The 15,638-nt window shown below is 36.1% G+C and overlaps 1 protein-coding gene across 1 annotated transcript in view; it reads left to right on the top strand.

Moving 5' to 3' along the window:
- Positions 1–15,218, top strand: part of SH3GL2 (SH3 domain containing GRB2 like 2, endophilin A1) — an 89,252-nt gene extending 74,034 nt beyond the window's left edge. Inside the window, exons 4-9 of the mRNA XM_059492544.1 lie at positions 2,981–3,124; positions 4,997–5,130; positions 6,206–6,364; positions 7,781–7,884; positions 11,178–11,308; positions 13,726–15,218. Of these exons, the coding sequence (XP_059348527.1) occupies positions 2,981–3,124; positions 4,997–5,130; positions 6,206–6,364; positions 7,781–7,884; positions 11,178–11,308; positions 13,726–13,925 (872 nt within the window). The 3' untranslated portion in view covers positions 13,926–15,218. The remainder of the gene's footprint in view (positions 1–2,980; positions 3,125–4,996; positions 5,131–6,205; positions 6,365–7,780; positions 7,885–11,177; positions 11,309–13,725) is intronic.
- Positions 15,219–15,638: the final 420 nt, after the last annotated feature.

The raw sequence follows: 15,638 nt of genomic DNA, 5'->3' as shown, positions 1-15,638 counted from the left end.
TCTGTCTACCATAAGTATCTCAGAGTTTCATGGAACTACAGAAAAAATGCACATGTTTACACTGAGAAATTTTATTCCTAGTAGCTAGAAATAAATTTGAACTGCTGTGAAATGTTTCAGCTCCAGTATGGTATGCTGAAGGGATATTGCTGCTACAGATTAATTGGTGATTTTTTTATGTTAGACCACAGAAGAGATTATTTTGATAATGCAGCAAGATAATTATTTTGATAATAATGATAATTATTTTGATAGTGGATTGAAAAAAGAAAAAAAGGAGTAATGGTATTTACTAGTTCAAGAACTTCTAGATAGAAAATAATGATGACCAGAACAGTTTCTATGTCAGCAGATGAAATTCTGTTTTTGACTTGAGTCCACAGCTTCATTACTCATTGTAATGTACTCTGCAGGAAAAGCAATAGGATTGGCAAACATTATGGGGATAGTGATAAAATTTTTAACTGCTGTCAAATCGCTGTTAAGCAACACTGTGTAGATTGAATAATAAGCTTTGGCTGTTTAGTGCTTCTCTGACTGCCTTCTTGACACATCTGAGTGGTTATGGTTGCTGTGAATTGTGAAACAGGCACACAGTAAAAGCTGAGAGCAAAATTTCTGCAGGTAGCTATGAGTGTGATTTCAGGCACTTCAGGCAGTTTGAAATTTGCAGTGATGAATGAATGAATAGTTTCCATAGTCTAGCTCCATATCCCTTTGTCTGCTTGTGGCACATGCAAGTAGAATCAAAAAGTTAACATTGTAAAAGGCAGGGGAAGATTCACTTTCGTCCCTATATAATGAGATCATTTTGTTCATTCCACAGGTAGGAAGAAAGGAGGACTAAACCTTCTCAGCGTTCACATGGTCTTAGATTGTTTTATGTCAGTTGCAAAAGGGCTCCCTATAATGAGAAGAATTGTAATTTATTTTTTCAATAAAATAATTTTTTTTCTCTTTTAAATCCTCCCTACAATTGTATTACCTTTTACATGGGTCATGCAATTTTCTAGTATTTCCCATTTGCTTGCCCATTTTCATAAAAATTAGGAATATTACATTGGGAAAAGGGAGGGAATTTAATTTAAAAAATTTTAAAAAGACAACAAAACAAGCCACAAATAGGAAAAAAACCTCCTTTAACAGCAATATTTTAAAGAAAATTAAAAGTTTGCCTGGGTTTGGAAGGAAGAAGAGGAGTTGAGATGTAGAACACATTCCTTGATAAATAACATGTGCCTGGAAAACACTTGGATAACATAGTACTGTGATCAGATCAGCTAGTCCATGCTGTTTTGAAATATCAAATAAAGAAGTATGCATCATTGTCTAACTTTTGCTTTCTACTCTTACCTTGCTGTCCAAAATATAGCCACTTCATTTTTTCATATTCCCTCTTATATTTCTTTCTTTAATCTATGAAAATACTCCATTTGCTCGTGATTTAATTCAGCTTGCTGCCTCCATTCCCCTAAGTTTTTTTGTGCCTTGTTTTCTTTTGTGTTTTCTTATTGCCACCATCATTTCAATGACATTTAACTTCATTAAAATGCAGTTTCTTATATTGAACAGTCAGCAAGTTTGCTCACTGTAGTTTTGTAGTGGGTAGAAACAGAAGGCGATGAAGAAATTCAGATGTTGAAAAACATAATCTGATGGCACTCAAGGGTAGTGGGAAAACTAAAAAAACCATAACTACTAAATGTTAAAAATATGTTGCCCTTTCATAGCTGGTTTTCAGGGAAAATAAATACTGTGAGACTTGCCTGAGTTTCCTTTGTGTGTTTCCATGTTTGTATCTGTGTGAACAGATACAAAGGCTGAAAAGTGAAACCTACTCCGAAACAAGATCTCTCTTTTGATATCCACTTTTAACAATAAATATATGAAAAACATTTGTTGACTCCAGTCTGCTAATATTTCATTTTGCTGAAGTGACGTGTGCAAGGCTGAGTTTTAACTAATGAAATCGGCACAGAGCAGTGTGAACTACTAATGTTTTGTTGACAGGAAAACTAATTTTAAGAGCACCTTACAAAGTCAAGTGTTTGCAAGGGGGAAGGTAGAATGGTAGAATTCATAGCTGCCCTCCAGTAGCACACATAGTAATGTAGATTAGGAACATGCTCTGAGTCTGCATTGCTGGTAGTAGGATTTAGCTGGACAAATTTGAAGTCTAGTGGCATTAACCAATTCACTCTCTTCAGGCCATTCACATGGTGTAGTTGCAAAAGTTCACTAGAGCACAGCAGCAAACAAATTAATTCTTTTATATTTGCTGTCTTTGTTTCCATCAATTGCAATATTTGTGTTGTGTCATTTAATATTTGTTCTTCAGGTGTGTGTTTGAAATAAAATGCAAGATGAAGTACAGCTGGAAAACCATATTGAAGTAGGAATTTCCCTAAATCCCCATAAAAAGCAAAAAGCATTGGAAAGGTTGCAGCATATAATGTTTGGAGACATAGGCTTTCCTTAATGTTCTACAGCCAAAAAATTTTCAAACAGTTAAAAAATGGGGAGTACCACAGTTTAATATTCAGTGTAACTAGTCTGGACTTTTCCTTGAGGGTAAGGCTGGCTCAATCTGGTATCCATCTGGTACCTAGGGATTTTAAGATTAAGATTAATCTGGAGATATTGTAAAGATTTTCTTCTCTGTCACAGGTCAAACATGCTATTTTGGGAGTGTTCCTGGGCTTTCTTCTGTCCAAGTCATTTCAAGGGAAACTTTGTCTTAGAAGTTCAGGACAGAGACTCCTCTCTAGTCTGCCAGAAAAATAAAAACAGTATTGACCAAGAATATTTCATTCCTTTGCTCTAAAAATAATTTATGAAAAACAGGGCTTAGTCCTGAACTTACATAGTATCTTTAAAATAGGTTTTAAGTTGCTCAGATAAACTTAAACACAAGAATGGATTTATGCCTGTGTAGGTAAATGATTGCATGCTTCTAACCTCTGTCTCTTGCCTTCTTCAGCTTCCAGAGCTAAACTCAGCATGATCAACACTATGTCAAAAATTCGAGGCCAGGAAAAGGGACCAGGCTATCCTCAGGCAGAAGCCTTGCTGGCAGATGCAATGCTGAAGTTTGGCCGAGAACTTGGTGAAGAATGCAACTTTGGTAACTTGTTTACTTCCCTTTCCATTATAACGCAATAAAAATGGTAGGAAAATTTCATACAGCTTTTATTATAAAAGGGCTGCAATCTTATAGAGGAAAAACATCTGCAAGAAGCCTTAGAATTCTGCTTCATCCAGATTTTCCTTTAAAGTTGGTCTAGGCCTGCTTTGAGTATCTTTTGAGGATTTTGACTAGAGAAACTTTTTGTATAAATGGAAGTCAAATTGTTTCCATTTTGACCCATGGACTTTAGCTCTCTGTCATAAATTGTGGGACTTACTGTGGCTGTGTTGGATTGAAATATGTACATGTACAGAAATTCTATTGTTGTCTATGCATATATAGAACAAAGTGCTTTTGTCCTCATAATCGTTAAACCAACTGTTACTGTCATCATTGCAGGCAAGGAATAAAAATGAATAGATTTTTAATACGCTTTGGCCTTTTTTTCTGACCAAATTCCACATTTTAAGGCACTAATGAACACTTCTGTCTTATCTGTTTACTGCTTCTCCCTCCAATGAGTTTACAGCTGTCTGGGTTACAGATGTTAAATTGACTCTTAAAACTACGTTCTGCAGTAGAGTTCTGATTATAAAAAGATGACATTACAACAGCATACTTTGTCTTTCTGTCTTGTTTGTGTGGACTTCTCTGTGGCCATTTTTACATGAAAACACACAGGACAACACACCTTCAAACAGGACTGTGGAAATCCTCTTCTCTATTTGAACCATCATAAAATTGTTTTCCTGACAAAAAGACATACAGAATGGAAAAAGTACTTTCTTGTTTTATGTAATTCACTAGTAAGCTTGACAGATGCAGTTTGATTTGTGCTAAATACTACTGTTTTTTTTAAATTGGTTGGCTCTCATTTATTAAATTTCAAACCATTTTTAAAAGGAAAATGAAGAACTAAATAATCTGCTTCCTGAAACTTGCTTTATATTCTGTGACAACTGCATTACCATGCAGCAGAATAGATACTACAATTATTTTCACATTCCTAACTAATAGCAACTATTATGACTATTTGTCATTCTTTGTCCCCATCTGGAAGGCTCTCTCATTTTGCAGTGCATTGCTGGCATCTGCTGCTTGGGAAACAAAGCTTCTGATTTCTCACATATTTTGGTTTTCAGACCCATCACATTCTTTGAAAGTGGTTTTATTTTTTTTCTCCCTAACCTATACCTCAAACCAGGAGGTATGTCTGATTTTCTTGGTTTTTTTTTTATGGAGCAGAAGTAAAACACAGTGGTAGTTTTTGTGGCCCTCAAGTTAGTGTTGGAGGAAATGTCAAAGGGCAGTTAGAGTTATTGAAGTTTGTGATCTTCATACACCTACACTTGAGTGGTCTGTGTAGCAGACCTCTGAAGTGTAGTAGTACTATGAAGTCTATAGTCTCATCAAAAAACCTTTCATTAAAAAAAAATTTTGTGAAATTTGTAAGAATTCTTACATTTGGTACTGTCACCAGTCTTACTGATAGAAATGGGGAGACCTAGATTCGAATTAAGCTATTTTTTAATGCAGTGTGGTGATGATACCACCAAATAAATACAATTCTGTTCTAGCATATTTATTTCAACAGAGTGGGGAATGAACGGACAGTAAGGGATGTGGAGGAGCCTGTCTTGGCACATCATAGAACCACAAATTCAGCTGTGTTATAAGGTGTGAACTCTGGTGGCTGCAGGAGTGTAAAATCTATGTTGCTCTTTCATGTAGTGCATCATCCTCTGTGTCTTTCCTAAATTTGAGACCGAAAATGAAATACTAACTGTAGTTGCCATGAAGTTTCCATGACTCAGTTTCATTCTACGATGATTTGAAATGAACTTATTTTGACTGAATCTTTTATTTCAGGACCAGCACTTGTTGATGTAGGAGAAGCTATGAAGGAGCTTTCTGAAGTCAAGGACTCTTTAGACATGGAAGTGAAGCAAAACTTCATTGATCCACTTCAGAATCTCCATGATAAAGATCTGAGAGAAATACAGGTATTGCCCTCAATGCAGCATTTTAATAATGCCAAGTGTGTGGACTGTCTATATGTTTAGAATTTTTGTTAGTTGTGTTGCTTAAAATGGGACATTCAGGTTTGAAAATGACCTGATTTTTGTCTCTTTTGGCTTGAATTTTGCTTTCAATTCTGTATCTCTTGATGATGCATTAGAAAGGGAAAGATAAAAATTTGAACATTTTTTGGTGGCAAATTTTTCAGTCTTATGCAGGCAAGAGCACAGTACTCTAATCTTGTCATTTGAAAGCTCATTCCACAAAACAGATGTACCAATGTTCACATGCCATTTTCTAGTGTATGGCAAACATTTATCTGCATGAGTAGCTGCTCTTCTCAGCTCAGTAAGGCTTTCATATTGTTAAATGTATGTGGATGAAAGATATCTTGGACTGTTTGATATCATTTAGAAAATGGGTAGTTATAAATATTATAGTGCATGATAAATTGATTCTTCTGAGAGAACTTAAACACCTCAAGTAATCATGGTCATGCTGGTAGCATTAACTTCTGGCCAGTTGAACGTGGCAGCTGCTAAACAGAAGAACATGAACATTACGTCAGATAACAGTCTAGGAAATCTTCAGTATAAGATAGCATTAAGATAATGTAGTGATCTAGTAGAAATGATAAAAATAAATTCTGTGTTGATTTGTTTATGAATGCTGTTACACAGACAAAATTGTAATAAGTTGGGCTTTTAAAGTATTGTCTCCTGAACATCTAGTGAAAAAACAGTGTACAGGTAATTCTCATCAGAGTTAAAAAGCAAGAAACCTATGTATCTTTTATGGAGATGGCAATTGAAGTTGTCATTCTGTGTTGCCTGTTATTAGTCTTGGTCTGTCATTTAGGTTGCTGCTTCTTAAATGATATGTAAACCCACGTATTTCATTGTTCCATATTTCTCTCCTCTGGGAAGGGGTTAGTAGACAACAAACAACATATGTTTCCAAGTGTGCATGGACTATCTGCTTACAATGCAGTATCAGGAAAGTGCATCATGGGGAAGGTCCTTTATTGTCTGCTCGCATTTGTGTTTTTTGGTTTTTTAGCATCACCTGAAGAAAATGGAGGGTCGACGCCTGGATTTTGATTACAAGAAGAAAAGACAGGGCAAGCTCCCTGATGAAGAACTTCGTCAAGCTCTGGAGAAATTTGATGAATCAAAAGAAATTGCTGAGTCAAGCATGTTTAACCTTCTGGAGATGGATGTGAGATAACCCTTGTTAATCTTTGACCAGAGTCTTAGAAAGATAGTGGAGGCACTTTTCTCCCTGTTGGACACAGGGAAAGGCTCAGAACCTATAGTAATGGTCAGCATGTTTTTGAAGGAACAATTTTTTAGGTATTCTATAGGTAACTGAGCTAGAGTATGATAGTCCTCTGTAGCATCATTGTGCTTCCTAAATGCAAAGCATTACTTACAAAACAGGAGTATCTTTCTTCTTAGAATTATGTAAATATAACTATTTATGTTTACTTGTGATTATAGGGTTGGGACCAAGGCTTTTGCTCAAGTGTGTGGGCTGATGAGAGGACTGTAAAGATCAGAAATTATGAACTCATAACCCAATGGTCTCTGCTGTAATCAGATGCAATAGTGAATAGAAAACCCAAAGCCACTGTAACTGTTCATATCTGACTCTGCAGAATATGTTTTGCTTATATATTGGTTCAGATTGAGCATTTTCTAGGTTTATCTAATGTTTTATTTATAATTAATGTTGAAATTGTTAAATTTAGCAAGAAAAAACATCTCTATAACATGTCAGCTGGGGTCTGTCTCACAGAATATGTAGTAAAAGGAAATTAATTTTATGTATTTCTGTTGATGTGAATTATTTGATTTATTTTAAGTTCACACCTATTCTAACTCCTCATTTTGTTACCAGATTGCTGTAGAGAAGCTATAACAAACCTGAAAATATTTGCATCTAGAAGTTAATATTTCCATAGGAATTAAATATAACTACACTGAAAGGAAGGAAATATAACTTGCTTGTAGTTTTAATCTTTGTAGTAACGTCCATACCCATGTGTGCAAATAGTGCTGACAAACATTCCCATTACCATTGTGGCATTGTGCACTATGAAAACCACAAGCAATTGCACTGCCCACAAAGTGGGGATCTGGGTGTGTTTTCCCTTATGAAGTGGAATGCTCTCTGCCCTCAGTGCAATTATTCTGCATCCCAGAGTCTGTAGAAACTCTCTGTTTTGGTCTGCTTCACAGGTCAGAATACAATAGAAGCATGACCACCGTCCCTGTGGTTCTGTACCCTTCAAAGGCAGGGAGGGAGAAGGTGTATTATACTCTCATTACAGTCTCATTTTTACTTTCATATTGTTTGCTGACTGTGGTAGGTCTGTAGGCTGCTGTTCATGCAAGTCAGCCATGGAGAGATGATCAGCAGAGAAGAGTTGCAGTTACCATTCCAGATCAGGTCATAATCAGATGTGGTAATGAATAAAGACTAATATGTAAATATTTACTGCTAAATGCAAAGATGAATCAAGACTTTAGAGAGATAAGCTGAACTACCTTTGCAGTGGACAGTGTCTTTATTCTCTATTGCCTGAGCTTTTAGTATTCACCTAAGATCTGATGCTTCAATGTCAATCCTCAGATTGAACAAGTGAGCCAGCTTTCCGCTCTTGTGCAAGCCCAGCTGGAGTACCACAAGCAGGCCACACAGATCCTACAGCGAGTTACTTCTAAACTGGAAGATAGGTAATGCACTTTTTGTAAGTTTCTTGAATAGTTTGTTTGTTTTACAGAGGTAGAAAACCTATGACTAGAATGCAATGTTGTTATTCTTCTCAACTGGTACTTGCTCTTTAATGAAATCAATGACTGTTTCATTAGATGATTGCAAGCTGATATTCAAATGTTTTGGAGATGCATCTACTTCTGAGTTCAGGAAAGCACCTCAGCTCAGTAAAGCTATCAAACATGAGTTAACTGAAAGTTTTTATAAATATTGAACTCAATGACACTCACAACTTTGGATTCCTTACGGTTTGTGCATGTATTCGCAAAGTGTGCTGATTCTGAAAGAAGATGTTAAAAATTGGTTTTGCAGAAGAGTATCTTGTTGCATTCTTATCTACCTGAAGGTCTTCCTGAACCAGTAGTGAGATCCTCATTATTAACAACTGTATTAAATATTCTTCCTATCATCAGATCAAACTTGATACAGCACTTGAGCAATCTGTTCCATCCCCATTTGTATAACTGCATATGCTATCAGAATTCCTACAACATCGTTTTTAAGAGTCTCATCATTTTTACTTTAGAATTTTTGTTTCCATCAAAACAACTTTATTAGCTTCTCACACACACATCCTTCTTAAAAGAAATTTAACATTCAGGGAAGTTTTCTCTACTAATATGGTTCTGGCAGACTCCTAGAAAAAGCTGGATATAATTCCCAAGAGGAGATAATGTTCACGTACTCTGCAAAGGCAGCTGTTTTCTGATGTCATTAGTATAGATCAAGTTGCTAATACTGTCGGGTCTATCAGTATTCATTTTCTCAGAGCATGCATCCTGAAAACCTCATTCACTTCTGAGTCTTAAAGTCTTTGTGACTAGGAGCAGCACTTGTTTTGGTGGGTAGGCTGTCATGCTGCCTGTTCATGGATACAGTTTGCAGTGCTGTCTAAACAGCTAACAGAACAATTTTTAGCACTTGCAAAAGAGAACTGCAATTCACTTTCTTTATAGAAGCATTAAAAATTCCTCAGGGACAGGTGTTTTATCTGGTAGTCCATACATTATGCCATTAACTGAATGTAACTGTATTGTAGACCTGCCATATATGTCTACAATAGATTTCTCTTCCTGTACCAATTCAGGCGATCCTTTGCCATTTTAAAATTTCTGCTAACTGGTCAGTACTAAGTTTCAGCTGTGAATGATTTTATCTTTGCGAGGACCTCTCATCAGAATGTTATGGTAATTCAGTTGAACTAAACATTTTGCATCCCTAATTGTAAAGAGGCTGCTGGCTAAATCATACTTTGTCCATACCTCTGGACACAAATTGAGCACTGTGATGTGTCACTATCCAAACTACTAGTCTTTCCCTGCTGGTGATAGGCAGGTAGCAGCTAATGCATAACCCCTGGAGTTTGGTTGTGGGTTTTTGTTTTGTTTTGTTTTGTTTTGACTATACAGGCCAGAAAATAAATCATTATTTACTTTTAAGCTGAGCAAATTTGTTGCTGTTCACTGTCAGTGATGTGTACAGCACATACTGCCCATTTTCTGGGTACTCTTTGAAAGAGTGAATGGAACCTGTTTATGCTGGCTCCCAGCATGGACAATGTCTTATAAATACCAAGACTGTCATGTGCAAAAGAGTCACAAAAGAATGTTTTTAAAGTATGAGATAGACTGCAAAAACTATGAAAAATTTAAAAATGCACTTATCTTCTATTTTTTTCTTGGCCATTTAGATTGGACTTCAAGATTTCCTTCAGGAAGTACAAGTGAAAGAATTTCATTTATTTTCTACACATTAGTAGGAAGGCATAAATGTCCTTAAAATGCCATGATTCCAGGAACTGGGAAATATTAGGAGCTTGGCAAACATTGGGAAATTTTCAGTAAGATTAATAAAAACTAGAAGGCCAGCAAAGACTATTTAAAACTCTCTTTTTCACCAAGTGTAATGAGGATGCATTTTTCCCAACACAGTATCATGACAGAGGAGCTGGGAAGCAGGAATGGTCTCCTTGGAGGTATTTATTTTCTTAAGAAACATGGCTCATGCTGAGCTTCTGGATAATTTTTAGCAAATCACTAGAACTGTCACCTTATAGTTCATAATGTGAAAAAAAATGGTGTTTCATGAAAGCATTAAGTGTAACAGAACTAGTTTAAGTATTTCTTAAAAATTTTACTGTCGTGAATTTTGCTAATGAGTGAAACAAAGCAAAGGCTTTTTATTTATTTTGACCACTTCAATTATTTAAGTGGAGTTTTTTTTGTTTGGTTGGTTTTTTTTGGGGGGGGTGGTTTTTTTGTTTGGTTGGTTTTTTGTTTGTTTTTTTTTTGTGGTGGTTTTTTGGTTGGTTTGGTTTTTGTTTTTTTTTGCTTATGGGTTTGGTTTTTTAATGTGAAAGAAAAGCACTCTCTAGGAACTGACTAACATTGGTATTTTGAATGGTGAGGAAAACCTTGTTATAGGGATCAAAAGTCAGTTAGTTAGATGAAGATCTTTGCAATAGATAAATCAAAATGTGCTACCAGCAGCAAATCTAAGGCAGATATAGAAAATGTTAGAAAAATCAACTTGTCTTGTAAGTACTTATGAAGTGTTCTTTCATATGTGGAATTAGAAATACATGTGGTAGTTGTTCTGCATAAGCTGCTCTGATTCTGTTCATCCCTTTCCTGGATTTTACCCTGGAATCTATAAGTAGACCCTCTCCTAGAAACTCTAGATTTCTCAATTAGAAGAAATAGTTGAAATTAACGATAAATAAATGGTTATTTTGAGAGCAGGGAAGAGTGGACTTTTGTCGCTTTGTGAAACAAGTATGCCAAACTGCAAATTAACCAAGTCTGCAGCTGAAGTCAGTACATTCCCACAGAGTCTTCTTACAAAATGACAAGAGTTGGCATCAGTCAACTGAATAAATAATGCTTGCAATGATTAGAAACAAAAAGTCATGCTAAAAATGGGGACAGGGATGTTTGTCTAGCCCTTCTCTAAGCATTGATAGTCATGTAATAAGTTTTTCTTTGTTATGAGCACTTTGTTTTTGTTATGCAAGAGGAAGATAGACAAATTGCTAGGTTTCTAAAAGGAATGAAGAATTAACAACTTCACGGCACAGTCACATTGGCTGGTTTTGGTAATTTAAACTACTGTTGTAAACAAAAAAACCCACTCCAAATGACTCAACTTGTTTACTACAGATAAGAATTTCAGCCTTGGAAATAAAAGTATTTGGTGCATCTTGTCTGCTAACAAGATATTAACTGTTGACATTTAACCTTGATTGTTTTGGCAGAATAAAAGAGGCATCATCTCAGCCCAGGCGAGAGTACCAGCCCAAACCCCGTATGAGCCTGGATTTCTCGACTGGTGACAATACACAGCACAATGGAGGGATATCCCATGCCACCACACCCAAACCATCAGGTAATGGCAGAGCTTTGTGTCCATGCAGAAGTTGCATGCTTTGTTCTGGAGATTAGGTTTTCCATGAGGGAAAATGAGAATGGGGGTAGTATATAGAGGAGAGATGTTTGAACTGTTGTTTCTTTGGGAAGTGTTCATATCCTCAGGCAGGAGAAAAGAGATAGATTATCCACTGCTTTAAATGTGTCGTTTGGTCAAAAATTTATTTTGTCCTAGAAGATTACCCTGAAATACAGATCTTTACAAAATAGGCATCTAGAAAACCAAAATAACAACTGAAAATTTTCCGCGACAATGCAGAAACCTAAAGCCAGCTGGACCTCCATAACCATATCCTGCTTTTTAAAATCAGGTATTATAACACAAAGAAACTGAAAGTAAAAATAACTGAAAAGAAAAACTATGCTATATGAGCTATTTGCTTTGTTCAAGTAGGAGCAGCACAAGCAAGATTAACCATTAGTATGAGTGTACATAATTACTATCTTAAAGAATGGTTTATTTAATACCAGCCATACCACAGAAGTCTTATTTTTTGTTTCTTACACAGTAATGATCTGTTATCCCATGGTGCAGTGAGGACTGGCCTCTGTCCAGACCCTGATTTTTGTTATTCCAGTTTACCTCAGTGACAATTGCTATCACATTCCACCTTGCAAGAGTAGGTGTTTTTCACTAGATCTTTAGTCAGGATTTCCTTTCTTTCCATCACATCCTGATGAGAATATTTGATTTTCTCCCACATATAGACAGAAAGAAAATAGATCTCTATTTATCTCTGACAACTTGAAATAATCTTACACAGCCTTGCAAACTCCTAACAATCTGTGGACACTGTGCTAACAAGGAGAAGGATATAATAGAGATTCCTTGTGCATGAGTGTGGCTTGAGTCTTGCATGCTAGAGTTCTCCTCATTCCACCAGTAATTTTCCTCTTTACTTCTTTTTCGTAGTCTCATGAACACTTGTCTGTGCTAAGCCAGAGCAGACTGATGTTCATGTATCTCTCCAGCATTTATATTTCCCTCTTCAAAAGTTAGTATTTAACAGTTTCTTCAGTAGGGCTTTGGTTTGGAAGTGTATATTGGTTTCAGAGGTACACCTTCTTTGAAAATTCTTGAATATATGTTTAGAGTGATTAATTTAAAGCTTTTATTTGCTATTTCTTCTAAATTTCAGCTGGTAGCAATGAGGATACCAAACACGCTTACTGTAAGGCTTGTTGATGTCAGCACAGTAGTCTTCATGATAAAGAAACCAAAATACACTCTGAGCATTATGTAAAGAAAAGAAAATAAGATTTCACTGTAGAATTTAGTAAATTAAGTCTGGTATTTGAAAAACTTGCTCTATTCAGATCCATAGAAATGGAAAATTTTTGGTATAAAATAACTCAAGCATGAGCCTTCTAACCAGAGTGAGCGTTCAAAACAAATATGCAGAATGTTTTAATCTGAAATTTACTAATCTTAAAGCCAGTATTCATGAAAAAGTAGAATATATATTCTTAGAACTATCATTATAGCGAAGTGGCATGTGTTGATTCATTTAGGCCGCTGAAAGTGCATGAACTTTTACTATGGAAATTCAGGTGGGGATATGATTTCTTACAAATTAGTGCTGCTAAATCTTAAGTATTTTGACCAATAACAATTTTGGATCTGGTAGGCTTGAAGCTATAGAGACTTCAGGGGGAGGGAAGAGGGAGTATATTTGTTAATTTCTTATAACATGTGAAAGTCCAATCAAATTAATGACTTATAATGACATCCATTAGCTATCCTAAAGAGTTTATGGTTAGATGTTCTTGAATTAGCATATTAGAAAGCTCTCAGTTTCAATCTTTTTCTGAATCTATCCTGATGGCCCTGCAATAAAGTGTTTTGTGGGAATGGAGAATAAAAATCTTTGGAAGTGTGATACTAAAATTAAGAGGATTAGCAGCAGTGGTATAGCTGTACCAGTGAAATTTCCAAATAAAGGTTAAACACACAGTTATATCTTCACTGTCATTTTAAGCTACCACTTACACTGCTTACCTGACGTAAATAGACAAAACATCTCTTTGCCAGTAAAGCTGGAAATATGTTAAAGCTTTTCCCTAATTTTTTGTGTTTTATTAACAAATAAAAGTTGGATTCCAAATTGATCATGATCTGGGCTTGACTATAGCTTGATTTTTTTGGGATTCTCAGTCTTCTACCAGCAGGCACTTAGACTAACTGAAGGCTGTCAGAAGCTAATAATTGTCTTCTAACAAAGAGTGGCAGTCCAAATATAGGTATTATCGAAGAACTGTCATCAGAATATTAGTGAGAACAGAAACAGCAAAATCTGTCACAGGTACAGTAGTAAAATGGGTACTCTTAAGTGTTGAGATTTTTAAGCATGTTGTTTCTGTGTTCCTTCTCCTTAGGTGCTCACATGGATCAGCCATGCTGCCGAGCTCTGTATGACTTCGAACCAGAGAATGAAGGGGAGCTGGGATTTAAAGAGGGTGATATTATTACCCTCACTAACCAGATTGATGAAAACTGGTATGAGGGGATGCTTCATGGCCAGTCAGGTTTCTTCCCCATCAATTATGTCGATATTCTAGTTCCATTACCCAATTAGGAATGCTGATCTACCACCTCTAAACACAGATAGCTGTGTCAGTACCACTGCTTTCAAAATGCTGCTTCTTACACCTTACAAGTGCAAACTGCAGTGGTTAGAGTTACCGATTCCTAATGAGCATCTTTGGTTTACGTGTTGTCATACTATGTGGTGGTGATGCGTTGTATCTTCTGAGCCAGCATAGCGTGGATTAGTTTATTGACTGTGCTGGCCTGGTAGTAACCAGAGCCATTAGTAAGATGAAATGGGGAAGATGATGGCAAGCAAAGCAGGTAATTCATAGTGAAGTAGCAGGAAGTGAAGGTGGTGTTGGGAAGATAATGCCTATCACCACTGTATTACTTTTTCAGTCTTAGTTCTCTGTTAAAAGAGGGAAAAGTTCTTGCCATTCCATCTTTCCCTTCCTAATGATACAGTTCACACAGGTCTAACATTGACTAACCAGAATTGTATCTTCCAACCAAACTGGCTGGCTGTTCCCACAGAGAGAGCATAAGTGTAGATCCTCTGGTTTCTCAGAAAGTGAAGCACTGTACTGTGTGTCCTGCTGCTCTCTGCTAAGTTTTATATTCTTAATTATCGTTAAAAGGCCTATTTCCCTCCAGAGGTAAACTGTAAGCTATCAAATGGGGATTCCTGTAGTAGAAATGTTGGACCACAAACCACCTGAATTTGCCCTTCAGGAACTTTTAGCATGCTCACCAAAATGCCAGTAAATGGGCAAGATGGGGAATAAAACTGGCATTTATTTAATGTTTCTTGTCAAGTCTTGGCACAAAACCTTGCTGCTTAAGCACCAGATATCCTTTGTAAACTCATTCACTGAGGAATACAGTAACCAACCAAACACAACCCTCATTTCATTTGTTTCTGTCTGCCATGTGTTCTTTGAACATCATTTGTGCATACTCTCTCCTCAATGAGGACAAAATAAAACATGTTATTTTTCTGTTGAGCAATTGAAGACATGTGGCTGTATATATAAAAACATTTCCCATCTGTTTAGTTGGTTCTCCTGTGTTCCTCCTTCCTGCACTTGGTGTGTACAGTGCTGTGCCTAGCTTCTTGGCATTCTTTTGGTAACAGTTGCAGAAGTTCTGTTAGTTTAGTTATCCAGAGTTCTATTTATCTAAATTGTACAGACTCTATCAGAGGTTTAATGTGCTGCTTCGAATGTGCCACTTCAGTACTGGATGATGTGAAATGAAGACAATTCCCTACTGCTTAATGTTTAAACTATATAATGGAAAGTATTGTTATTTCAAATAAATGCTGAGAGAATAACTAGAATGATGTTGTTGTGGATTATTGCTTTGTTGCTTTAAAATCTACTGTGATAATTTCAGCTAACAAGAATTTTATTTTAGATGTATTTCTCATTTCCTGCAAATGTGAAAAATCTTTCCTTTTTTTGGCATTATCATTTTACTTCAGTCAAATAAATCTCATACATACAATGGCCTTTATAAGCAGGATGAACCTAACAGTGACCACATTAAATTAGTTTCTCAATGACTAGCATGCAGTCTTGTAGATACAAGTTATTGCTTATTTTGCCTGGCACCCACAATGCTAATGAAGCTTAAAGAACTTGGTAACTTATAATTTATTTATGGTTTAAGTAAAAACAGAGGTATTGTTACAAGCAAGGCAAACTTGACTTGGAGAAAACTAATTTAAACCAATTCAAGTATTTTTGTGCAGTGAGAA

This window comes from Ammospiza nelsoni, chromosome Z (assembly GCF_027579445.1).
Source record: "Ammospiza nelsoni isolate bAmmNel1 chromosome Z, bAmmNel1.pri, whole genome shotgun sequence".
NCBI lineage: Eukaryota > Metazoa > Chordata > Aves > Passeriformes > Passerellidae > Ammospiza > Ammospiza nelsoni.
Note: the sequence above shows the minus strand (reverse complement) of the source record. Positions and strands in the feature narration are given on the sequence as shown.